The sequence below is a fragment of the Nematostella vectensis genome, chromosome 2, assembly GCF_932526225.1.
Source record: "Nematostella vectensis chromosome 2, jaNemVect1.1, whole genome shotgun sequence".
NCBI classification, from domain to species: domain Eukaryota; kingdom Metazoa; phylum Cnidaria; class Anthozoa; order Actiniaria; family Edwardsiidae; genus Nematostella; species Nematostella vectensis.
Genome location: NC_064035.1, coordinates 13218738 through 13245265, shown reverse-complemented (window position 1 = coordinate 13245265; position 26528 = coordinate 13218738). Strand labels below are relative to the sequence as shown.

At 39.8% G+C, this 26528-nt stretch overlaps 3 protein-coding genes across 4 annotated transcripts; 2 read left to right on the top strand and 1 right to left on the bottom strand.

Annotated features, from left to right (window-relative positions):
- Positions 1–1869: 1869 nt before the first annotated feature.
- LOC5521656 (ras-related protein Rab-5B) lies at positions 1870–8492 on the top strand. Its single transcript, XM_001641495.3, has 6 exons — positions 1870–2005; positions 4551–4700; positions 5942–6025; positions 6609–6883; positions 7029–7122; positions 7563–8492. The coding sequence occupies exons 2-6, from the start codon at positions 4619–4621 to the stop codon at positions 7676–7678; spliced, it is 651 nt and encodes a 216-aa protein (XP_001641545.1). The 5' UTR covers positions 1870–2005; positions 4551–4618; the 3' UTR covers positions 7679–8492.
- A 1429-nt stretch (positions 8493–9921) lies between these two features.
- On the top strand, positions 9922–18357 carry LOC5521655 (eukaryotic translation initiation factor 4B). 2 transcript variants are annotated; one of them, XM_001641494.3, is made up of 10 exons: positions 9922–9991; positions 10131–10301; positions 12018–12214; positions 12757–12870; positions 13682–13730; positions 13874–14258; positions 14418–14531; positions 15229–15410; positions 15508–16265; positions 17632–18357. In XM_001641494.3, the coding sequence occupies exons 1-10, from the start codon at positions 9979–9981 to the stop codon at positions 17710–17712; spliced, it is 2064 nt and encodes a 687-aa protein (XP_001641544.2). In that variant the 5' UTR covers positions 9922–9978; the 3' UTR covers positions 17713–18357. The 2 variants fall into 2 exon arrangements, with proteins under 2 accessions (XP_001641544.2, XP_032222889.2); XM_032366998.2 differs by lacking the exon at positions 14418–14531.
- A 1204-nt stretch (positions 18358–19561) lies between these two features.
- On the bottom strand, positions 19562–26523 carry LOC5521763 (protein lifeguard 1). The gene is made up of 12 exons (XM_001641388.3): positions 26220–26523; positions 26028–26041; positions 24341–24405; positions 24126–24194; positions 22997–23047; positions 22760–22799; positions 22598–22635; positions 22329–22374; positions 22183–22224; positions 21345–21443; positions 21085–21132; positions 19562–20760 (listed from the first exon to the last, which is right to left on the bottom strand). The coding sequence occupies exons 1-12, from the start codon at positions 26521–26523 to the stop codon at positions 20617–20619; spliced, it is 960 nt and encodes a 319-aa protein (XP_001641438.1). The 3' UTR covers positions 19562–20616.
- Positions 26524–26528: the final 5 nt, after the last annotated feature.

Genomic DNA, 26528 nt, shown 5'->3' with positions numbered 1-26528 from the left:
GTCGATGTTTGTGAAGATCTTGTTTGCTCAAGATCATTCAATAAACTCCATTTTGTATTTCCACACAACTCTTTAATCCTCCAGAAATACAGAACCTGCAAAGAAGACATTCTCTGAGTTTTGACCAACAATTTTGTAAAATAATTTAGTCCAAATTGATACGTCGTTCTCAACTCGAATTGATCGTAGAAATGTCTTCTTTCGCTTTAATTAAATCCTCCACAGACGATAAGATATATTCACTAAAGAACTTCTCTTGAATGTGGATACGTTAAACTGGTTATGCAGGCAAAATTTCTAGAGTGATTTGTCGTTTTTCTCCGTATGAAGAGACGGTTTGCTGCCTTTTTTTTTATCCTAAATAAACTTTCAGCAAACAACTCACTATTTCGAGCTTTGGATGCGAGCGGTCCGGTATCGCGGGGTCCGGATCGTAGGATGCCGGACATCACGAGAGCCAATCAGAGCGCGCGATTTGATGGATACCGGACCCCGAAAAAAATAAAGGATGATACGTTTTGTACATAGCAATTCGTAAGGTATTTAAACTTTACACTCAACGGTTTTATTGTAAATTGCGGTCTTTTTGCTTATTGAAGAGCACATCAGATTTCCAATTGGTTTGGAACGAAAGTAGAGGCAAGGACTATACGAGGTAAGGGTAATAGGTAAAGGGATGGAAAGAGGAGTAGGGGGAAAAGTGAGGTTAGACTATGAAACTTAGAGGAGGACAAAGAGAGGTGAGACAGTTGAAGGAAGTGTGTGGTAATAAAGGGGAGACGTGAGGTGGTGTAACTTAGAGGAGGACAAGGAGAGGTGAGACAGATAAAGTGGGTGTGTGGTAATAAGGGGGAGACGAGGGGGTAGGATGGAGGGATGCACAGAGGAGTAAAGTAGAGACAAGACGAGGTGAAACTCAGAGGAGGACAAGGAGAGGTGAGACAGTTAAAGGGCGGGTGTGGTAATAAAGGGGAGACGAGGGGGTAGGATGGAGGGTGCGCAGAGGAGTAGAGGACAGTAGAGGTTAGACTAAATGGAACTTAGAGGAGGACAAGGAGAGGTGAGACAGTTGAAGGGGGTGTGTGGTAATAAAGGGGAGACGAGGGGGGGGGGGGGTAGGATGGAGGGATGCGCTGAGGAGTAGAGGACAGTAAAGACTAGACAAGGTGTAACTTAGAGGAAGACAAAGAGAGGTGATATAGTTGAAGGGGGTGTGTTGTGATAAGGGTTAGACGAGGGGGTAGGATGAGGGGATGCGCAGCGAAGTAGAGACTAGACGAGGTGTAAATTAGAGGAGGACAAGGAGAGATAATGTAGTTGAAGGAGGGGAGTGGTGATAAGGGGTAAGCGAAAAGGAGAGACTATGACAAGCCGGAGAACGTAGGGTAAAGAAAGAGGAATAGAGGAGGAATATTAAAAGAGACAAGAAGGCATGAAAGATGGGAGGTTAGTTAGTCTTTTTACCGCTAAAACGGCGTTTGCGCATCCATCCTACCCCAGAAATCAAAGGCGTACCAAGGGCATTTTCTTAGAATGGTCTTACCTGTCTTTTGTCTTTTGTCTTTTGTCAAACTTTGCATCAATTCATTCTAGTCGCGTCACTTTTTCCAGAATAATCGCTACATGACGCAAGTGCAATTAAAATAATTAATTTAAAAAATATGACATTGCACGAAAAAAAGAATAATTTTCTTTTTACTTAAAAAAAGCATATTAAAATGCGAAAGATAACGGATTTGTGAAAGCCTAAGTCAAATGTGTAAATTCCTTGTCACTGTGGGACAAGAGGCTAGAGGGTCTATATGTTTTGGTTTGTGAGAGCCCCTATTTCCAATGACGTAATGGTGTTTGGGTAATGTGGGGCGGCCCTTGCGCAAAGGCCCTCCGGTAGGGCTGGGTGGTCACGCGGCCATTGTCAGCAAACTCTAGTAGCCTCAGTCGGTCAACATTATTGCCAAATATCTGCATACTCACAGTTCTGTACGATAGATATATTCAACTACAGGTAAGTAGCAACTCTGATCAACATCCGATCATAAGCTTGTATGCTTATAGCCTATAAGAACTGAATTTGAGCACAAATTATTGGAGTTCTCTTGTTACGCATTTCACGGCATTCGCCGCCATCTTGGAAAGATCCACGTTTAATCTCGAAATATTTTTATGTTTCTTCGGGATTCTAAACGATGACATTGCTTCTTTCGATGAGTGAAGGATGGACTTAATAGCAGAGATCGTTCTTCGCCGAATATGTTTTTCTGTTCCGAAATCCTTCTTGATAATTTGCCTTCATTTCTTTGCTATCGAGAGTTTATGTCATCCGTTCTTTTAGAATCATAGTGTTTAAAATGTTTTTACGAATAAATTTCACTAAAACTGTATCGATGCTTCATATACAATTGCTTGTTTTGTGTGTGTAAGTATTTGGCGTTCAAACCTTTAAATCTCTGCGAAATTAATATGTAATCTACAAGTAAAATTGTATCTGATATTTTTCCGGCATATCCAGGTTTACAAGCTCAATCGAGATTTCAAAGTTCAGAATAGTCTTTTACAATGTTTGTCCAACCAAAATAACCTTTCTAAGTGTGTATTTGTCATTGTATACCCTCCTCATATTAGACTAGCTATCATTATCTACGTTTTTGCTAATATGTTATGAAAGACTCTCATCAGAGGAATAAGCTATTTTGCCATTTCCATGTTGGAATAATTTTCCACTTCATTCAGTTAATGCGTAAAAAGACTGCAAATACTTTACCAAAATACGCATTTTTGTGTTACAATAAGCTCAAACGTAATTTGCTATAGCATCCATGGATTTTGTATAAAAAGTTAAGTTCTATTGAAATCCTTACTGGCAAAAAGACTGATTTTATTTTTGTTGTGCTGTTTCATTCCGTGCGTTATGAGTCATGTTGATTTTAAGAAAAATGAAATCGTTAAAATGATACTCCAATCTAATGCATATCTTTTTAACGTCTATTTTGTTTAAATATTATATGATTGCTATTGTTATCATGGTGATAATAAAACAAGACATTCTCAGGAAATATTACCAATTTATTGCACTTGTTTACACTGTGATTTTGTACCAATGACTAATAGTTTTATGTAGTTATTCTTTATGTTTACATGGGACTAGGGTGACTGGATAAAAAAGAGATACCTGACCTAACAAACTTATCTTACTGAGTAAAGTTGGGCTATAATTAAGTCTTAGTTTTCGTGTAATTTTTTTTTACTGCGATTTTCAATGTTCTGTGGACTCATCTATAATTTCAAACTGATTTAATGCTTTCTGGCTTTCATCACCATCATTCAGTGCCTTGCAGTGAGGTGGCACGATTAGAAGCATTTCAGTGCTATGGAAGCAAGAAGGTGATTTAGCTGTTGGAGATGGTTGGCCAGAGTTTACAGAATATTGAAAACCGCAGTACCGTTAATGATCCCATAAACAACACCCCTACCTAAAGAACGCCGCCTATCTAATGAACGCCTCCTATCTAAAGAACGCCCCCTATCTAATGAACGCCCCCTATCTAATGAACGCCCCCTATCTAATGAACGCCCCCTATCTAATGAATGCCTCCTATCTAATGAACGTCTTTTATGTAAAGAACGCCTTTTATCTAAAGAACCCCCCCTATCTGAAGAACGCCTCCTATCTAATGAACGCCTCCTATCTAATGAACGCCTCCTATCTAATGAACGCCTCCTATCTAATGAACGCCTCCTATCTAATGAACCCCTCCTATCAAATGAATGCCTCCTATCTAATGAACCCCTCGTATCAAATGAACGCCTCCTATCTAATGAACACCTCCTGTCTAAAGAACGCCTTTTATCTAAAGAACACCTCCTATCTAATGAACCCCCTATCTAATAAAACGCCTCCTTTCTACTGAACGCCGCCAATCTAATGAACGTGTCCTGTCTAATGAACGCCTCCTATCTAATGAACCCCTCCTATCTAATAAACACCTCCTATCCAATGAACGCCTCCTATCTAATGAACGCCACCTATCTAATGAAAGCAACCTATCTAAAGAGCGCCCCCTATCTTAAAGGCGCCCCCTATCTAATGAACGCCCCCTATCTAAAGAATGCCCCATATCCAATGAACGCCTCCTATCTAATGAACGCCTCCTATCTAATGAACCCTTCCTATCTAATGAACGCCTCCTATCTAAAGAACGCCCCATATCTAAAGAACGTCTCCTATCTAATGAACACCACCTTTCTAAACAATGCCTTCTATCTAAGGAACCCCTCCTAAGCTTACAAGTTTGAAATGAACACAGTATTTCTACTGAGTGAGGTTTGTTATAATTTCATAGTTTTTAAAGAAAGCCCCTCTCTAATAAACGCCTCCTATCTATTGAATGCCCCCCTCGGACCGTCAAAATTTAGTCAATGCCCGGGCATTTATTAGATTATTTATGATGATGGTCTATTTAAAAAACTAAAGTGTCATCACATTTGTTTTAGGCTGCTGTTCAGTGTGATAAATGTGTTAGGTGTCAGTTTTGAACTCATTTGTGTTGCAGACTGGGGGCGTGCCAAGCAGACACAGCAATCTGACTTAACGGCAGATAACAAAACAGCAATATCTGCCATGGCTGCAAACAGAGGAGGTGCCCAGCGACCCAATGGTGCCACTATGGGCAAGATATGTCAGTTCAAGCTTGTGTTATTAGGTATGACTTTCCTAGGAATCCCTATGTCCACCCTTCTCTGTGCTCTCTATAGATTTTGAAAGGAATGGCAGTGAAACTATTCCAGAAGCTGCACAAAAATGAGGTGTCAGTATTGAGCAAGTATCCTTTTAGAAGGATTCCACCATTCAACATATGTACATTCGATAAAGGTTGTCCCTACCAGCTGTCTTTGCTGGCTATAAAGGAGTTGATTTTTTACTTGACTATGTGCCATATTTAGGTAGCTCAATCTCTTGGCCAACCAATAGGCATATTCATTACAATTGACATATTTATTAGGGGCAACCCTGCAAAAGCAATGTGTAGCAACTGACTCACCCAAAATATTCTCTTATAAGTGTCTATGCAACACAGGTGATAATTGTGTTCTGTGGAATCACAGTTTCGCAAGGGAATCTGCAAGGATCTCTGATTCGCCACTCAGCAAAGTTTTTTTTGTAGATTTTGATTGGCTCAGACCAAATGTTTGAGGTTCTCATGCAGTATGAATCATATGTATGGCGGAAAACACAACTAAGACTCTTGAATCTATACAATATAGATTTGTCGTAACGTCTGCCCTTAGAAGAGATTTCAAAGCTATTTGGAACAGAGAAACTACATGAAGTTCAGAAGAAGGCTTTTTTCTGCTTTTTTGAAAATGATGATTCTGATATCTTTATCAGTGGGAATTTGTTTATCTATTTTAAGAGAGGCTATAAATTTGGTATCAAATCCCTCCCTTTATCTAGATCATGACATCTGCAGATCTATTAGCTTGATTCGCTTGTATACTAGAAAATCCTGTTACCCAAGAAGTCCACTCTGAGTGTTGAAAGCCAAGGAGCATTAAGGATCTGCCATCCGTAATCTTTCCCAATAACCCACAGAGAAAGAATGCATCTTGACATTTGCAAATTCTAAACAGCCATGAAGAATATGTTCTTGGACATTAGCATCTTAAGTAAGATGTTTGAATGTTTTGTTTTGTAGGGTGAGTCGTTGTAGTGGTGTTTCACATGTGTGAAACATTGTCAAAATGAATTTGTTCAAATGTATTACAATGACCTCACAGAACACGATTATTGCTGTTGTTGCATAGACACTACTGTGGATATCTTTCGTGAGTCAGCAGCTACACATAGGCTACCCTGCACACACTACCCTGCAACCTAAGATGCTTTTTTTTTTCTTCAGCTTGAATGACTGTTGCTCAATTTATCTCAATGTTTGTCTTTTAGGAGAATCTGCTGTTGGTAAATCAAGTTTGGTGTTACGGTTTGTCAAGGGTCAATTTCATGAATACCAAGAAAGTACAATTGGAGGTGGGAAGATGGTTTTGTTGAATTTATATAATCCCAGAAATCACTGCATTGTCATGGTCTATTCCTAACTACATATATGGCCCATTGTCATGGTCTATTCCTAAATATATGGCTCAGGTGTTTTCTCACATTGACTGTGGTCAGGGAATTACGTTTTATAAAAAAGCAAGTAGCTAGTCTGTTATTTTAGATATACCAGTCACCCGGACTTTGAATGTCCCCTTAAAAAGATAAGCAGTTTTTTTTATAAACTGACATTTTGTTATAAAAGCCAGTCAATCTGATTTGTGTGACGCATGGTTTTGTAAAATCTGCTTGATTATATTTCTATGATATCAAACAATGCTGGGTAACTTTTCAAAATGATGGGAGTTCAGAACATTCAAAATAAACGCAAGTCAGATTCACAGACTTTAATGTGTTACCCATAGATGACATGCTATTCAAACTTTTTTAAATAGATGCATACAACGACTGGGAGGTGTTTTTTTATTGTAAAGATTGCAAGTCTACTTTCCCGCACTTTGAATATGTAGGAATAGTTTGCATTCAGCTTGCAAATTGTTGTTTATTTGTTTATCAGCTGCATTTTTGACACAAACTGTCTGCCTGGATGATACAACTGTGAAATTTGAGATCTGGGACACCGCCGGCCAGGAGCGTTACCACAGTCTTGCCCCAATGTACTACAGGGGAGCCCAGGCAGCCATAGTGGTCTATGATATTACAAATCAAGATACTTTTGCAAGAGCAAAGACATGGGTAAAGGAACTTCAGAGGCAAGCTAGCCCAAATATAGTCATTGCACTCTCCGGGAATAAAGCTGATTTGGCAAGTAAAAGAATGGTGGAATATGAGGTAAGCTATAGAAATAAAGCTGGCTGTGCCGAATGTACAGATATTGCCATTTTAGATTATGACATTCACTATTACAGTAGCTTAAACCATAAGATGTCCAGTCATATTCTCTGCCTCTTTAATCATTTGTGGACTTAACCCATAGGATGCCCAGTCGTATGCTGAGGACAATGGATTGTTGTTTATGGAGACGTCTGCCAAGACAGCAATGAATGTAAATGATATCTTCCTGGCAATTGGTGAGGGCTACCACAACTGTAGATTCATAAAGCTGTTTTAATGAATATGTGACCGTTTTTGGGACAATTTACATTAATACTTAACAGAATTTAGAGCAGGAATTTATGGAAATAGTTAACAAAGCAGATTAAAAATTTGTGAAAAACTTATGATTTAAAATTTGATGCATTGAAACAGCTATGACTGCTTTTGTTTTAAGTGCAGTAAGTTTGGTCTGTAACAGTGACAAAAATAACAAAGACACCATTACTTATGGTGTTTTTTTCTTGTACCATTCCAAATGCAAATACATGCATATTGCAAAGTTGATTTTTTTCCTCTTCATTTGCATGTATTTGCCTGGCATTTAATTTGATATGGTGTCATTAGATTTTCAAAGCAAAGTACGTTTTTTTCCACTGTACATTAATGGTGATTTATGGTAATCTTTCAATTTCAGCAAAGAAATTACCTAAAAGTGATAACACTCCTGGAGGCCAGCAATCATCACAGAGAAACCAAGGAGTCAACTTGCGAGAAACCAGTCCTCAGCATTCAGGGGGGTGCTGTAAATGAACTCTGCTTCTTCTGTCTACCTCTAACACGTTTTTAAGCCAATACAAGCACCCAACTGTTAAGGAAAGGTTTCGTACAGCAGAATCACATAAACTGAAACCACTGCTAGACAAACTTGTGCATGTGTAATTAGTTTACAAGATAATTCAAATAAAATGTCAGAAGCTGAGATCAGTGTTTGAAAGCCTTGTAGTCCACCAAGGCATTCAAAAGGTGCACAACTACTTACACTTGCTCAATGTTTCCTATATTTGCAAAGCTAGAAGTATGGGAAGTAACTATTTGGTACACAATACTCAATATGTACAATAAATCGCTTTAGATATGATATCAATAGATAAATTGTGATTGAAATACTAGCATGAACACGTATGTAATTCATTCTACCATAAGCATGAATTAGAATACAACTATCTCTTTCTGAGTGGTCTGGTAGGCCTCATGATTTAGTTTAGTTGCAATCACCATAACGATTAATTTCTGATTTAAATTTCACTAATTTTCAGGCTAACACCTAATCATATTCGAAATACGAAATTAAGTGTTGCATCTTTGTTCCCCTGGTGATTGATTTAGTGTGTGGTTGGGGTACTGTAGCTGGGCAAGTGCTGGCTTTGCAAGCCATTAAAAGGAATGGGACGCAGAGAGTCTTAAGTTTAGTCAGCTGATCATGCAGTTACCCTGTCTCTGTGGACATGCAATGGAATAAATGTATGACTGTGTGCACAGAACAAGCGATACTGATAGTGAATAGATTGTCATACTTTTGTAATGTTAAATAATCTAACCTTGAAATAAAGATAGGTTGCCAAGATAAACGTTTTTTTGTTTATATCTTACATAGCCGCTTTTGCACACACCATTGCCTCGTTGGTACAAGGCAAAAGCAAGCACTTCCACATATACTGTCGTTAGACTGTTTCTCGTTATACAATGGGATAGTCTAATCTAAGTTTTAGTATTTTTTTAGGGTAGCAATTTTTAGGTGTCCAACGATCATAACACTTTTACCCTGAATCAGCCCCTCCCCAACTCCCCCTTCAACAAGTTCTGCTTCTGCGAGATTTGCGCACATTATTTTTTACCTTCTGATATTGTCTTCTAGTTGTGGTTTGTGGTGTTTTTGTTACGCGATTTGAGGTCTAATTCTATAATCAATGCTCCCTTTTACCTACGTAAGAGAAAAAAAAACTCTCTTTACGTTGGTGAAAGGAAGCATTGATTATTTTAGCCTAGCCAACCGAGCGTTTTTGTGCACCAACTGTTTTCTTCAAGCATAATATGCCTACGATTTGCGTTAAAACCCCACTGGGGGCCGAGTAATTGAGTATTTTCTTGGAGGTTTTGATATGTAATTGAAGAGGAAGGGTTGAGCTTTGTCTGTGCTAGATATCTTTTTTGGTTTAAGTTATTAGTTCAGGATTTTATATGGTTCGAAACGAGCGATGTAGAATCCCCCGTTGCCACCCTTGTTTCTCACTTGTGCAGGTGAAAGTGAAATTTACAAAAAAATAAAGTGCAGTCAGGATTTCAGAGAATCAGTCCTTGGTTAGCAACCGGCTGCATAAACTAAAGTGAATTGTTAAACGTCTTGATATTGTTGAGTACACTCTTTTTTATAAGAACGTCTAATTTTCAGTTGAGTCTGGGCCCGTTCTTATTTTTGGACATTTTAAGGCTTAATATGTTTTTAACGATGTTCTTCAATTGAAGTGTATATTAGAATATAATACCCAGCGAATTATTGGGAAGAGAATTACTATAAGCACAATTTGATTCTTCTTTAGAACGCATCAGGACTAAGATTTTTGTTTTCTGCTATCTGAGCCTTGGCATATTCTTAGCATGTTTTAAAATTTGGTGAAATCTCAGGCTGGACGTTCTTATTGAAAATGTTCTTATAAAAAAGAGTGAATAAATGTATTTTTAAGGTCATAAGTTAATATGGCTTGTCCTCAACTTTAATCGCAGAATTGAAGCTAGATGATCACATTGTTTCCCACAAATGTTGGGTAATCAAAAAAGAGTGTGTAAATGTATTTTTTTAGGTCATAATATTGGTTTGTCCTCAACTTAAATCGCAGAATTGACAGATGATTACTTTGTTTCTCACACACAAATGTTGGTCAATCTCCAAGATCCCCCCTACCCCCAACCCCCCCCCCCCCCCCCCCCCCCCCCAAACACCACCACCACCAAAACAAAAGACATCAGGCCTCCCTACCCCACCAAAACGCGCAAAGCATGCAGGGAGATAGAAGCTGACATCCGGGAGAGTGCCTCGCGTTGTCCTTTCTAAAATGGCGGACACTGGTAAGTCTCGATTTCTCACCGGCCCAGATAAAACAATGATTTCCTCTACTCTAAGGGGACCCCTTGCCCTTATTCCTACTGAACACAAAGCCATAATATGTATGTACAAGAAAATCGTCACTATCTCCTAATCTTTTAGGAAAAAAGGGAAAAAAGAAGAAAGGAAAGACATTGAATTTGACCGAGTTCCTCAGTGATGGATCAAGTCAACCAGCCTTGCCCACAGCATCACAAGGTGCTTCACATGGGAACTCTCCCTTCAGATCTTCGAGCTGGGCTGATGAAGCCGATGGTTCTCTTAACATGGATGGTAAGATGGAGTAACTTTTCCGTTTATAGTAATGTTAGCTGCCCTTGGTAAAAAAAAGGTTGTCCACTCATTTGAGTACACGTAACGTAAGGGAACGTAAATACTTGGTAGGCCACTGTGGATTTAAATGAATACTGATCTCCAGTTTATACAGAACGCTTAATATTTGGTTCCTTGAATTTGCCCTTTTCTTTTTTTTTTCTTTTTTTTAACCCTTGGTGTCATTGAATTGTTGTAGATACTTATGTATTCTGTTCGCGATCACTCTACGCTAATGAAATATTTTCTTGTTTCGATACACGTGCGGTTCGATTGATCTCAAATGTGTAGTTTTCGAGGTTTGCTGAATTATTAGTTGTTTTGACACGCTATGCAATTTTAGACTAAAATTACTGTATAAAATAAAAAAATGGACATCAATAAATTATAGATAAGAAATGTTGTTATTTACACAAAAAGACAAATTGACAAATCTTTTATGAATCTCTTTTTCCTTTTAAGTTTTTTATGCTGTTTCTATTTGGTCATATTTCATATATTGTAATCAAATAATAACCTGTGGCTGTATGTTGTATTTATTTTCCTGTGTTCCTTTACTGTGTTCACACTGTTGGAAGGTAGACTTTTTAATGTAGGCTTTCTGGTGATTACAAAGTAGATTCATGCTTAAAATAAATAATAATTACACAATTATCACATTGCAAAGTTCCATACTCTTCAACTGTTTGGCATAAAAGTTTGAAATGATTCAAAATCGACACTGCACATAATCCTCCCATCATGCATATTCATATGCTAAGAAAGCTACATGAACATGCTTGTATAATAAATGAATGGCTTGAGACGATAAACGGATGTTTTGCAAATTTTTTTAGAAGGAAGATCTGTGGTATAAAAGTCACAGACCTGATCTAGAGCCTGGATCAAACTGAGATGAGAGTTCCACTCTGTCTAGCTCTCACCAGGTCGTAATCAAATGGTCTTTGAGAGTGGTCTTTTTTTTTATCAAAGAATCACTTGTTTTTATCAAGGAATCACATTTCTTTTCAACAAGAAACAAGAGAAACAATTTCGGAAAAACGAACATGAGATTGAGATTTCTTTTTTCATAATTATTTTACTTAAGAATTCATCAACAAATCTGAAATTAAATGTTAGATTAATTTTTTTTAATTGCTACCCTCATTCATGCATCCTTTCCAATCTCTAATTGTAATTTCCCAGTTCTCAGAGAAGATTAAAATTAAAGTTTTTTTTTCTCACTGTTGATGTTTCTAGATATTATTGTGAACTTGGTTCTATCTTTTTTGGTTATTGTTGTGGAGCTTTGAACTCAACAAAGTCTATGGACAGCCAATAGACCAGGGGCACAGCTTTTATACCTCCTTTTTACCAGATTTGCAGTTGCACATTTAGGGTAGCTTGACCTAAAGATGTTTATTTTTAAGCCTCCTTTTCAGGATAAGGGGTTATCATCCCCTAGTAGATTGAGCTTTTTAGACCTGACTTATATCCTAAACTGGTTAATTAATAATTTATAATAAACAAAAGTAAGCATATATGCCTAGGATTACTCCTTACTTAATCTTTGCGATTGATATTTTATTACATTTTATTTATGAAAATCCATTTGTTTCAACATGTGAAATAAACCTTCATTATTGTTAACTATAATTTCCTTATAGTTCGCCATGATTTTTCAACATTTATTAATAGGAGACATAAAATGGCATGATGACAGTCGACGCTCAGTCATGGATCGTGCAGCCCTCCCTACAGCTCCCAGGTCATCCCGTCCGACTGAGGTGGATTTGTCCAAGATCCCCGATAACCCTCCATTCACTGCTTTCCTTGGAAACCTTCCTTATGATGTGGAGAGGGAAGATATTCTTGAATTCTTCAGTAGTGTAAAGGTATTTACCACTTCCATTAAACCCCTATACCACTGGAATGTCTCAAGTGGGAGAGCTTTGGCAGGTTGTTATTTTATTGTTTTTTACATGTTTTTTTTTACCATTTTCTAACCAAATAACTACATTTCAAGTTCTCTTAACTAGGATGTTTGCCTTCAAGCATTTAAAAAGTTGAAAAATGGCTGCAAAGGTTGCCTTTGCATTTAAGAACCACAGGATCCAGACAAACAGAAAGCGGTTGCCAATAGATTGTTACTTTATCTTATGAGCTGATCTTAACTTGATACTTGATACTTTCAGCTAATATGAACTTGTTACTTTACCCTTTGCACTAAGATTAACTCGTTACTTTACCCTTTGAGCTAAGATCAACTTGTTACTGTACCCTTTAAGCTAAGATCATTTTGTTACTTTAACCTTTGAGCTAAGCTTAACTTGATACTTTTCCCTTTGCGCTAAAATCATCTTGTTACTTTACCCTTTGAGCTTAGATCAACTTGTTACTTGACCCTTTGAGCTAAGATGAACTTTGCATTTGTTAGATAACTGCAGTGCGATTGCCCCAAGACATGGGTGGTGGGCGTGCCAAGGGCTTTGGCTACGCAGAGTTTGAGGATAAGGCCTCCCTTATCCAAGCACTGGATTTGAACAATGAGGTGATTTTCAAAAATATTAGAAACTATGATAAAATATAAAGACAAAGTCAGGCATTTATGTAGCCTCTATTTGAACCCAAAACATTTCTACTTTGAGAATTTTGTTCAGTGTTGTATTGTTATTGAGCAAACTGATATTTTGTAATATGGGGGAGGAATTTTTTATACCAGGGTCATAAATTAATTTTCATATATAATTTTTAAGGTTGCTGTATTGTGCTAGACAACTGTCCTGTCTTTTCAAGTCCTTGACATTGTGTTATTACAGCCGAAATCATTATTGCACAACCTCAGCAAGTCCAAGTTCCTTGTCCCATTTGGGAATAGTGTGTAGTCAATCAAATTTTTGGGGTTGGTGTATGCATATCGTACATAGAGCAGCAAACTCACAATAAAACATGCAAGCAGTTGCGAGTCATGATCTATGCCAAGAGAATGGAACCAGCAGGAACTAGAAGAGGGTTACACAATTCTGATTTTCAATCAAATTCATTAGTTTTATTACAAACTTTTGTTTCCTATATGATGTACGTAGACACGCCACTTTGATTGACTACTTGTTATTCCCAAACGAAGCAAGGATTTTGGAGGTTGCTTGGTAACAATTTCTGCTGTTATATTCAGAATCATGGAAATACTAGAAATTGCTTTAAAATGATCCAAATATCTCTTTAATAAATTAAAAAAAACACCATTTGCTGTCTTTATGCTTGATTTCCTAACATTAGTCGCCTAGCTCATATATATCTATATCACAATTTGTAGCTTGTAATTTAACTCATTAGATCCCTTTGCTTTCCATATAATCTAGAGTCTCCGGGGTCGGAAAGTGAGGGTAGATATAGCTGGCCATCAACAAGGTAGGAATCATTTAAGAAGTCATTGAACTTTTTTTTAAATGTCTTAGATTAATCAACAGTATTAATACTATAAGGTACTAAATTTTTCTTCAGAGAATGTGATAAAACAAATACCATTCTAAGACTCTCCCTATCGTGTTTAGGTGGAGGAGGCAGTGACTCAAGGAGTGATAGGCGCCGTGAAGGCCCAGATGTATTTGATACTGACTGGAGAAGCCGCCCAGATCCTAATCCCCCTAGGGAGGAAAATGGCTACTCCAGAGAGGATCCTTTTGACAGACCCCGACAAGACCCTCGTGACAGCGGATTTGGTCGCTCTCATGATGGCGGCTTTCATGAGGATCGTTACAGAGGTTCCCGTGAGGGTCGTAATGGAGGTTCACGCGAGGATAGTTACGGAGGTCCACGCGAGGATCGTTATGGAGGTTCACGCGAGGATCATTATGGAGGTTCACGCGAGGATCGTTATGCAGGTTATGGTGGTGACCGATACCGGGAAGACAGAGGATTTGGTGGAGGCAGAGATCGGTAGGATTATAATTTCCTTCCACAGTATAAATACAATTACAAGCCTGTTATTTTAAATGCCAGTGATTGCTTGTAGTTAAATAAGATGTCTCATAGTCTCTCTGGCCTATTGCTTAAATGTGATCCTCAGCTCACAGTCTGTGTGTGATGCTTTTCCAGTTACTATGACAGAAGATATGACAATAATCGCTACGACTCTCTAAATGACAGTCGAAGGACTGGAGATCGTGGTTATAACGGCTACAGAAGTCCGGACGATTATTATGACCGTCGGTATGAGTATAAACTCGCTTACCTCTCCATTCTTTGGGGAACAATTGGATCGTTTTAGTGCGATTGTTTTAGTTTGATTGTTTTCGATTAATGTATCTTACAATTTATGTTATTTATCAGCTTAGAGAAGCTAAAATCAAATACTCAAGAAGTGGTGAATGCACAATTAAAGTCCATATTACCTAAAATCTAGAACTATCTTTATTGGAAGAAAACAGATTTAAGAGGCTTGACAAAAAAAATATATTTATGTATATAACTTGACACCTACATACTAAGGGTTCTGTTCAGTATGATTTTAATGAGTCCCTATGGACGAAAATGTGTGTGCCCCACAAAAAAATGAGACCCGAGAAAATGAATTTCAAAGTTTTTGTAAAATGGAACAGAAATATGTATAGAATTAAAACAGTATAGAATTTGTATTGGCAAATAATGTCCAATTTGTCTTGTCAGATTTTAATGAAAGGTGACAGTATATAGAATTTAATCTCTATAGGTTACTGTGTCACTTATTCCTTAAAGAGATTCTGAGATAGCCTTTACATAGAGTTAATGTAGTCTATTAGCTGCCAAAGATATATCCAAGCATAAAAAACACATAATAATTATGTTAGTTGTTACCATAACTTGTGAAACTTTGGCCAGAGATTTGCTTTATTCGTTTGTTGAAGAAAGCTTGCAATTTGTTTATCAGTGGAAGAGACCGTGGATATGATGGCAGAGAGCGTGATGCCAGATATAGCAGTAGAGGTGACAGCTTCGGCGATAAAGGTGAATCCAGTTGGCGTAGCGATGGAGGAGGTGAATTTGGTGGGAGGGGCGATCGCGACCGCAGTGACCGCTATGATGATCATGGCGCTGACAGAAGGGATGCACGTAAGTGATTTCTATGTTGTTATGTTTTGCTTATTTATGGAATGGCACCACTGTAAAGCGACCCCAGATCCCTGTCTGACTTTTTCTACCTTTACAGCTAAAGAGAGGCCTAGACTTCAACTGCAACCACGTACCAAACCACCGGAGGAGACTAAAGAGGCACCAGCCGAATCAAGAAGCTCTGCGATATTTGGTGGAGCCAAACCAGTAGACACAACGTCAAAGGAGAGAGAAATCGAGGAAAAACTTGCCAAAGCAAGACTTGAAGAGGCTAGACAAAAAGAAGAGAGAGAAAGACACAATGAACGTGACGAATGGAAGCGGGCTGGTGGTGAGCACAGAGGAAGACGAGACAGCAACAGATCCAGCGATGGAGACAAGCAACACCCTCGGCGGGACAGCGAGAAGTCTACAGAAGACAGAGTCAGGAGGATAAGTGCAGATGAGGCCAAGCCACCTACATCTAAGTCATCGCCTCAAGAAACTCCAGCTCCGGCGGTGAATGTTTGGGCGAAAAGGATGGAGGCTCAGAAAGGTGGTTTGCCTGATGATGGCAGCGCCACAGCCGATAAAGCAGACGCCCAACCACTATCCCCAACTGGGGTCCAATGCAAGGCAAGGGTTCCAGCCAGAAGCGAGGCTGAAGGACGGGACGGCCCGGGCTCTGCAGGGCGGGGTCGAGGAGGTGCAAGGGGAGGCAGAGGGAGAGGTAGAGGGAGAGGAGATCATATCAACAAAGGTGTTAGACCAAATGCAAGTAAGGACTCTACTGTTGGAGGTGCCAAGGAGGAGAGGAAAGAGCGCAAAGAGAGAAGACCTGCAGAACCCAAGAAGATTGGCGAGGACTCTGCCCCGGTAAGCCTTACACTTGAGGACTCATCCCCAGTAAGCCTTACACTTGAGGACTCATCCCCAGTAAGCCTTACACTTGAGGACTTATCCCCAGTAAGCCTTACATTTGAGGACTAAGCCCCGGTAAGCCTTACACTTGAGGACTCAGCCCCGGTAAGCATTACACTTGAGGACTAAGCCCCGGTAAGCCTTACACTTGAGGACTAAGCCCCGGTAAGCCTTACACTTGAGGACTCAGCCCCGGTAAGCCTTACACTTGAGGACTCAGCCCCGGTAAGCATTACACTTGAGGACTAAGCCCCGGTAAGCCTTACACTTGAGGACTCATCCCCGGTAAGCCTTACACTTGAGGACTCACCCCAGTAAGCCTTACACTTGAGGACTTATCCCCGGTAAGCATTACACTTGAGGACTCATCCCTGGTAAGCATTACACTTGAGGACTCAGCCCCGGTAGGCCTTACACTTGAGGACTAAGCCCCGGTAAGCATTACACTTGAGGACTCAGCCCCGGTAGGCCTTACACTTGAGGACTAAGCCCTGGTAAGCATTACACTTGAGGACTCATCCCCGGTAAGCCTTACACTTGAGGACTCACCCCCGGTAAGCCTTACATATGAGGACTCAGCCCCGGTAAGCCTTGCACTTGAGGACTAAGCCCCGGTAAGCATTACACTTGAGGACTCAGCCCCGGTAGGCCTTACACTTGAGGACTAAGCCCCGGTAAGCATTACACTTGAGGACTCAGCCCCGGTAGGCCTTACACTTGAGGACTAAGCCCTGGTAAGCATTACACTTGAGGACTCATCCCCGGTAAGCCTTACACTTGAGGACTCACCCCCGGTAAGCCTTACACTTGAGGACTCAGCCCCGGTAAGCCTTACACTTGAGGACTAAGCCCTGGTAAGCATTACACTTGAGGACTCATCCCCGGTAAGCATTACACTTGAGGACTCATTCCCGGTAAGCCTGACACTGAAGAACTCAGCCTCGGGAATTTGATTTGAAAACTTTTTTCTCAGGTGAATGTGAACATGGTTAAACCAGTTAGATACTAACATACATGTACGAGACTGACCTCCAAGTCCCTCTTGTGATTCCTTGCATATAAGCGATTTCGTGTATGATGTACAATAATTTTAATGCGCTTTTTACACTATCCCCACGCAAATCGAACGCATATTGTTGTTACACTTCCTTGTTATTTTCCAGCTCCAGTGGGACTACGGACAACTCACGTTAATGTCCCCACGTTACTGCTCTAATTGTTTTTTTTTTTTAATTTATAGTTTGTCAAGAATTTTGATCTTAGGTGATCGTCTTATTGCGTACTTTTGGCTCACTGACGTCGTGCTATTGTTGCGTTTCAGGTGTTCCATCAACAGAGCAAATTCTCGTTGCTGTTGGGTGATGAGGCTGATGCAGACGAGCAAGAGGAGGAAGAATCTTAAGAGTATCCCACTAGCCCATGAGTAGCTTGCGACCAATCGCCCTCGTGTGACCATATCTGCCAAAATATTTACAATTGCTTTTGTATGTATTTCGGTCAACAGCTTTGAATTATCATTGGAGGTTTTTATTGTCCCGTCGCCAGTATTTCTGTTTTCCATTGCTCCACTTACTTACCGGGCTTCAACACAAGGGGAGAGGAGGCCCAAATCAGTAAACCCAAATATCCTCGAATCACAAACAGGAAGAGTTTGTAGTATTCAATAACGTGGAGCGAATATCGGTCCTGTGCCGTTTTAATTATTTTCATGAATTATTTTAACTGGTTTCGCCTTTACTCGTCCAATTTTTGAGTCGTTGCTGCGATAAAACACTATCGTCCTTTTGTACCACGCTGTGTATGAATTAAGATGCCCCGCGGTCATTTATGAACTATTACGATGATACTCTATTACGGCGAACCGCTTCCGTAAAAAATGGCTTCCATCGAGCCATCTCACTGGTCAAAAAAATGTTGCCAGAAAGCTGTTGTCAAGAGTTTGCATTGTACCCAAAGTCACTCGTAGCGCATGCGCGTACTGAAGCGTTATCACACCCTGCAAGTTTTGTAATGTGTCGGGTCTTAAAATAAACTAGCAAAGATGTGGGATGGTAGCCTTGTCAAACTAAAACTCAACCCCTCCCCCCTAAAGATTACATCACCCTCCGAAAACTAAGAATGCTTCTCTCTCCTAACTGAGCCCTCGCAAAAGCCTTTCACAAAGTGTACTGCCTCCTCCATACACACCACCCTACGCCTCCCCTTGATCCACAACACCCTATGCCTCCCCTTGATCCACACCACCCTACGCCTCCCTTTGATCCATACCACCCTATGCCTCCCCTTGATCAATACCACCCTATGCCTCCCCTTGATCCACACCACCCTATGCCTCCCCTTGATCCACACCACCCTAAGCCTCCCCTTGATCCACACCACCCTATGCCTCCCCTTGATCCACACCACCCCACGCCTCCCCTTGATCCACACCACCCTACGCCTCCCCTTGATCCATACCACCCTATGCCTCCCCTTGATCCACATCACCCTAGCCTCCCCTTGATCCATATCACCCTATGCCTCCCCTTGATCCACATCACCCTACGCCTCCCCTTGATCCATACCACCCTACGCCTCCCCTTGATCCATACCACCCTACGCCTCCCCTTGATCCATACCACCCTATGCCTCCTCTTGATCCACACCACCCTACGCCTCCCCTTGATCCATACCACCCTACGCCTTCCCTTGATCCACACCACCCTACGCCTCCCCTTGATCCATACCACCCTATGCCCCCCCTTGATCCATACCACCCTCGGCCTCCCCTATATCAACACCACCCTACGCCTCCCCTTGATCCATACCACCCTACGCCTCCCCTTGATCCATACCACCCTATGCTTCCCCTTGATCAATACCACCCTATGCTTCCCCTTGATCCACAACACCCTCCCTTGATCCATATCACCCTAAACCTCCCCTTGATCCACATCACACTTCGCCTTCCCTTGATCCATATCACCCTAAACTTCCCATTGATCCAAACCACCCTACACCCTCCCTTGATCCACACCACCCTACACCTCCCCTTGATCCACACCACCCTATGCCTACCCTTGATCCTCAACACCCTACCCCTTCCCTTGACAGATCTAGGGGTGGACTGGCCGGGCCCTGCCCTCCCCTATTTTCAAATATTAGGAAAACTCTGCCAAGGAGAATCTGAAAACTGAAAAAAAATGCCAAATTTCAGCCTATAGATTCTTAATTTCTAAGTTCTTATAAACATGTTTACTCAAGCTCATAGATTTTTTTGGAGGGGGATAGGGAAGTTTGTTTAATCATTGTAAGAACCATTTTCTCTTAGATAGCTTGTCCTAGCTTGAATTGGTACTAGACTATTTTTCATTAGAGTGAACTTTCCTGTAAAGTGGGGACTACTTCCGAATTCCTCCTGGCAAAAGGCTTGTTGCTATTATATAGTATATATAGTATATAACAGCTGGATTTACATATACAATTTATGATCAGTTTACAGTAGCAAATTTAAAAAAAAAACATTATAACTTACAAAAAGAAACAAATAAAACCAACGACATAATCACCCCTTCATATATAAAACGTTATATGTCAACAAGAGTGGGTACATTTATAGACAAGTAATATTTTAAATTGACTTTTTATACCAGGATATACAAAGCCTCACCACCACTCAGTACATAAAGGAGGATCACAAAAGCAGGTCCGAAACTATGGGGCTGCATAGGGGTGGTTTGCAACCCCCACATGACCATTGAATTATTTGTGGAAGCATTTTGTATACCCAGCAATAACAATTTTACTCTTGAAGTTCGAGGTCACATAAACAATTAAAGTGCAAGATTGCACTAGATAAAATGCTATAAATTCAGAATCAGCAAAGCTCCATTTTCGCTTTTAATTGACTCAAAATTAAGAACATTGATGCAAACATTATGAATTTTTACAACAAATTTTTGTTATCTAACCTCAATTTGCTGGAAACAAAGTGTGCTCACACGTTTTGAAAATTGCAATAGCAAGCTGCAAAAATTGAAAATTTCAATACAAGGTTATCTTATGATTTTTGTTTAAATGTAGATAGCCCAGAAGGGGAGGGGGGGAGCCCTGAAATTTTGGTTGTTGTAAGAAGGGGGGTGGAGGGCACCAAAAATTTATGTTTAACCTTTTTATGCAATATGCATAGAATAAACATCTATCAGTATACAGTGTGGTAAGAGTTAGTTGAATCCCATACTGTACTGTAGTTATAGAGAAAGCATGGGATTAAATATAATATTATCTTGAACAAGTTTCTTGGGCTTTCTCCACTTGTGCTTGATTATTACTTCTTGCCAAAGAGTGCCAGCAAAAGAAGGAAGATTCGGATGATATCCATGTAGAGCGTCAGCGCACCGAAGATGTACTCTTCTGGACTTAATTCATACTTCTTGCCGCCCATAATCAACTGAGTGTCATATGCCAGGAACTGAAAACATAAAATAAATCACAGAGTAATGGATTATGGGCTATAATGACTCCTCCCTCCCTCCCTACTTTCCGCCCTCTTGCTTTCCGTGTGCATTACTTTCTTCCACACCTTTTTAAGGCTGGTTCCCAATAAGAAACAGGAAATTGCTGATTTTGTTTCCCTCTTGGTATGTCTCTTCTCATCGTTTTTTTTATAGCAAAAATCAAGAGTGAAAATAGTAGGACAACTACTATTTAAAAGGCTTTAAATAGAAATGCAGATGTCTTCAGGGACACCTCTGAGAATATGTCTACAGATCAAGATGGAGTGTGTAATACTCACAGCCACAAACACCAGTGCCAGTACTCCCCCAAGCACAATCTTTCCAGCCTGTAAAAACAATAACACTGGAGAACTATTTGCCAACAGAGAAAATAACTATCATTGCTAGCAGAGAATCCCTGTGGAACGATTTGCCATCAATCTATTTATGACAATGGACCCACTTAAGCAATTCCGTTTTTGTTCATACCACACACCTTAGAGTAACAAACTGGAACATTCTTATTAACTTTTACCACAATTGTTGAAGTTCTACTTACAGTTGTGTTAAGGAGTAGCCAAACAGGAGTAAAGATGCTGAGGAAGAAAATGGCCAAGGCAGCACAGAACAGCACTCCCCCCCAGGTGGTGAAGTCATACTAAACAAATAAACATAAACTTTATGTATAACCATGTAACAAAGATATAAAGTAATCATCAAATATGTAAGCAGCATATTAATTGCATTCCATACTTTTTATCCTGTAAGATTTAAACACCACCTCTGCTGCACCAAAAGAAAGCAGACTGGACTTTAACCATGATTTTAAAAAGGTTTGTGCAAGCCAGTGTGGCCAGGGCAGACCAACAGCCGACTTAGGCTTTTTAGGTCCATACCATAAATGATCTAATAAACGCCCTCTACCTTAAGAATGCCTCCTATCTAATGAATGCCCCCCTTAGCTTACAAGTTTGTAATGATAGCCCCTCTAACAAATGCCCCCTCTATTTATGACCCTCCCCCTACCCTCCCTTCCAGCTTGAAAACAAACAACATAAGAATTTCGGTTATATAAATCAATTCTAATTAATCCAAGTTTGGCTTCTACTGGGTGAGACTTGCTTAATGTCAAGAAATGCCTGCTACGCAGGCTTTAATTTAATTTAACCCACTGTACTTGGGTTTGTTATATTTTCATAGTTTGTAAAGAACGCCCTCTCTAACATTGAACGCCCCAACGCAACGCCCCCACGGACCATCGAAATTTAATGAATGCCCCTGGCGTTTATTAGATCATTTACAGCATGATAAGTGTGAATGTGCATCCTGCCTCCACCCTCAGCAAATCCTGGGTAGACACCTGACTTTTACTTTGATAACAGCTATCATTATCTTACCTTTGTTTGGCAAGAAAAGATCATGACAGACAAACAAACAAGCTGAAAAAAAAAATGAAGTATGAATAGGACTTAACTGATGTAGTATTTCTTTCCATGTGAGGATTTACAGATGTAGCATTTTTTTTATACATGCAAGGACTTACTGTTGTAACACCCATCATGATTAGGACAATATTGGTGTCATGGTAGCTAAAATATAATAAAAAATAAATAAGAATAAAGTATCCACAGTAGCGGATCTGGGGGAGGGGTTAGGAGGGTTTAAACTCCCCTTTGGGCTGCCATATGTAACCAAAAAGTTACCCCCTCCCCTGCTTGTCACTGAGCCAACCCCCCCCCCCCCTTTAGCGAAAAGCTAGACCCGCCCCTGACCCACTAAATCGAAAGATAATATACAAGAAAATAAGTGTACCTTGAAATTGTTCCCACCAGATAAGAGAGTGCCAGAGTCTATAGACAATAAATATTAACTAAGATTAGGTGTGATCTGACACTCAACCTTATTGTAGTGTGGTTAAATACTATTAGAAGAAATAAAACGAAAATTTAAAAAATATGTGACTGAGAAACTCACAAAGATGGCAAGGCAGATCAGGTTGACAGGGTACTTCCTCCTGCAAACAATTCACATGCAACAGCTCAGTGTATGATTTTCCCCAAATATTTTATACTTTTTTATCATTATTAAAAGTTTTATTACTCCATATAATATGAAACTACAAAAGCTTACAATGTCAACAAAAACTGCACACCAAACAGACCAACAAAATTGAAAAATAAAATATCTGCTGCCTGGCATACATCATCTCACCTTACACTCTCACAGCAGGCAATGACGAAATACAAAACAAAGAATACCACACTGCAAAATAAGGTAAATCAATAAATCATCAAGCATCGACATGACGGAAAAACATTTCACATCGAATAAGGCGGAGAATTTTTCTGCGTACTTAGTAACTTATAGCAAACAAAACGTCAAGTGCGACTTTTTGTAAAGTGCCATTGAAATTTTTCCGTCCCTGAGCTGAGACACAGGGCAATGATGATCAAGGAAAAATTATCTTTTTGTAAAGTGCCATTGAATTTTTTTCGTCCCTGAGCTGAGACACAGGGCAATGATGATCAAGGAAAAATTATCTTAAAAAGCCAAAAACTGGTTATGTGCACTTCGGCCTCACGTTATTTGTGTTTTGAAAATCAGTCCATAATACAAGGAACCTATAGCCAATGTAAGAAATTGTGTCCTCTCTCTATCTCGAATTGCTCGTTTTCCAGGTTTTCCCGTCATGTCTCAAGCATCAATTTTCAGTAACTATCATCAAAGAAGAATTTGTATTTTAATTTGTTTGGGACAGAATGACATCTTTATAGCAACTTCAGGCACAACAGCGCAAGGTTTTAAATCAATTATCCTTGTCTGTGTATTGTTATGAATAATGTATCCTCAGAACAAGAAACAAAGAGACACACTCTACCATGTCACCCAGCATCACCAGGTCACTTAACCTGCTTACATCCTTTGAAAACTACCCTAAGCAATGCTGAGGAAGCTGAATCACATATCCACAGCAAACATGGTATTTGTCAAAGTAATCAAAGCAAAGCAGGACTTAGTTCAACACACAGTGTTCAGTTTGCACTTCCACAATAGTAAGCATTGCCACTGAGGGGTTATTGGACCCCAAGTGTTTTTTTACATCGCTTCAATTCAATATAGTGTAGTGTAGTGATCTTGAAGAAACAGGACTCCCTGCTTAGTGTTTTTGAGAAATAAATTCAACTTAATAAATTCAATCATGACATTAAATAAGTCATCATGGGAGAAATCCCCAGCCAGGGAATTCGAACCTGGGACACAACAGTGAGGTCGCACATACTTTTCACTAATAGATAATAGATAAGTGAAAAAATGAAGAGAAATAAGATAATTGGCTTACAATGCAGAGACGTAAACCACAGTATTACCAGCTCCATGTTTACCATGCACAAAGTTCCGTACAGGCTTACTAAAATGATAAAGAACAATATCAATTGCAATTCTGACAATACAGACATTAATACATATTTATATACATATAGTACACATCTTTCACATATGATAATAAAATCAAAGGCTTATTATTATTCGAGTGATGATAATAAAAAGACATACTAGAACAAGAAGAGGCAGATTGTTGCAACTGTCACTGAAAGCTGTATCATCAGGATGAAATATACCTAGTACGAAGGAATTGATCAGTTGGATAATATTGACATGAGTTGTAGCCACAGACTAAGGGGGTCCACAGACTAAGGGGACCACAGACTAAGGGGTCCACAGACTAAGGGGGTCAACAGACTAAGGGGTCAACAGACTATCGCATCTATCAGCAGCTTCCCCGGGGACCTCCAGGCACCCCCCGGAATTTGTCAAAATGCCCTTACAAAACTTATCAAATCCCCAGGGGGGCAGGGCGAAAAAAAAATGAAGGGATTCCTTGGTGAATCCAAGGAGATTTCATAGTACATTCGCAGTGTAATCACTGCTGAGGCCTCAACCAAAACTTGCTGACTGTATAGCAATGCTAGTTTAAAGTTCTTAGAACCTTTCACTTCATTTCACTTTCATATCAATCTAGCCAAAAGAAAGCATAGATAAACTTTCAAATTCTGAAAGGGAATTGAATTTGATTGAAATTTGAATTTTCTACAGATCTTTGAAAATTTTCCTGGCCGTGCGAAAGGAGATTGAATCGATTGAATTATAAGTTTTGGCGGGAAAATCTAAAACAACATATTTTTCTTAAATCCGTTAAAGTTCAGAGACGGCAATAACACAAAATATTGGCAAAATGTTTTCTATTGCAGTGCTACTCACCATGAATCAAAGAAAAATGTAAATTCGAGAATTGTATGCGCAAAAAGAAAATATCATTTTGTTGTAGGTTTCAAAAACAGTGTGGGCTCGTGAGAATGTCGCCATTCTTGATTGCAAATGCAGCGCGCGCACAATGCAAAAAAAAAAGCAATTCAAAGACTAAAATATATCTGCTAAATTTTGCAGATTTGTTTCCTGAAGTTAAATAATCATTTGACTACCAGGTTGAGATATAAAGATGATGGTAAAAGTTGTAACCACACAACGATCTTCAGAAAATAACTAAGAAGACATGAAGATGGGAACCGGTTTAGGGCGAGCATATGTTTTCTCATGTGATTTGGTTGGCATCTCGATCTACGTCAAAAATGACTTGACCCAGGCCTTTCAGTTCACAGCCTTTTTTCCGAAGGTTGACCAAAATACCTCAATATTACAGATTTGAGTTATTCACAAGGACGCACATTTTATAGGGTCCATACGAACCACATACCATTTGGAAGATGAAAATATAAAGAGTTGACAATGTCTATAAACTCTGAAAGGTTATATGGACTTTAAGGATTGTTAGGACATTACTTATCATTTTCTATTCCCTTAGAGGATGGTATATGTTTTTCTTCGTTGTATCAATGCACAAGAAAGGATTTTAGTGCTGATAGATGAGCAGGTTATTGTTTCTTTGAATCACTTCACAACGAATAATGGTGGACAAAGATCTCCAGACGCAAGCGCAAAATTCGGGAAGCCTGGCCCACATGTTCTTGTATAATTAACCGCTGATCAAACAAATCCCCTGTGTCGTCCCCGAGGGTAATCAGCGTTATGTACAAAAATCGAAAAAAACGCCCCTCAGTCCCGGGGGTCACATCACTGGTTAAGCCGCTGATAGATGCATAGGGGGGCCTGCTAGGTCCTCAAGACTTAGGGATCCATGGACTTGAGTCCACAGCCACCCTCAACTTAATTCCAAATCACTTACCCTTCTGATAAAACCTGCAAAAAAGGAAAGTGATTCATCAGAACAAAAAATTCAGGAAAGGCAGGCGTAAGCTTCAACGTCATTTTATTATGAATAAGTTATTATGTAAAATGAGTGCGTAATCTGCCATGCATGAACTTGCGATGGCCACTTAACGATATTTGCAGCATGCAACATCAAACTACAACTCACCCATTCGAATACTCTTATCGCTGAAGGATACTGCTCCCCCGTATTCCACATCGTATCCATCACCATAACTAGATGGCTGCTCTAGGGGCTTTGCTATAGCGCTGTCATAGGAAGGTGGCGGGGGAAAGCTGGCTGGATAACTCTCCGGTGGCGGCTGATAGCCGGTAGAAGGAGGTGGCTGATAGCCTGGCTGTACCGGGGGAGGATATACAGGGTTCCCATAGCCTCCTGGCGGTGGATAAGCTGGTTGAGCGGACTGAGGTTGTCCGCCATATTGGTTTGGTGGGTACGGTGGAGCAGACATAATTG

Excerpts from the sequence above, each read along its gene's own strand:
- LOC5521656 (XM_001641495.3), top strand. The coding sequence starts at position 4,619 with ATGGCTGCAAACAGAGGAGGTGCCCAGCGACCCAATGGTGCCACTATG. Across the intron at positions 4,701-5,941 it reads GTTCAAGCTTGTGTTATTAG|GAGAATCTGCTGTTGGTAAA; the intron begins GTATGACTTTCC and ends TTTGTCTTTTAG. Across the intron at positions 6,026-6,608 it reads CCAAGAAAGTACAATTGGAG|CTGCATTTTTGACACAAACT; the intron begins GTGGGAAGATGG and ends TTTGTTTATCAG.
- LOC5521655 (XM_001641494.3), top strand. Across the intron at positions 15,411-15,507 it reads CGCTGACAGAAGGGATGCAC|CTAAAGAGAGGCCTAGACTT; the intron begins GTAAGTGATTTC and ends CTACCTTTACAG. Across the intron at positions 16,266-17,631 it reads TTGGCGAGGACTCTGCCCCG|GTGTTCCATCAACAGAGCAA; the intron begins GTAAGCCTTACA and ends GTTGCGTTTCAG.
- LOC5521763 (XM_001641388.3), bottom strand. The coding sequence starts at position 26,523 with ATGTCTGCTCCACCGTACCCACCAAACCAATATGGCGGACAACCTCAG. Across the intron at positions 22,800-22,996 it reads GCCTGCTGTGAGAGTGTAAG|GAGGAAGTACCCTGTCAACC; the intron begins GTGAGATGATGT and ends AATTGTTTGCAG. Across the intron at positions 22,636-22,759 it reads TGATCTGCCTTGCCATCTTT|ACTCTGGCACTCTCTTATCT; the intron begins GTGAGTTTCTCA and ends TATTGTCTATAG.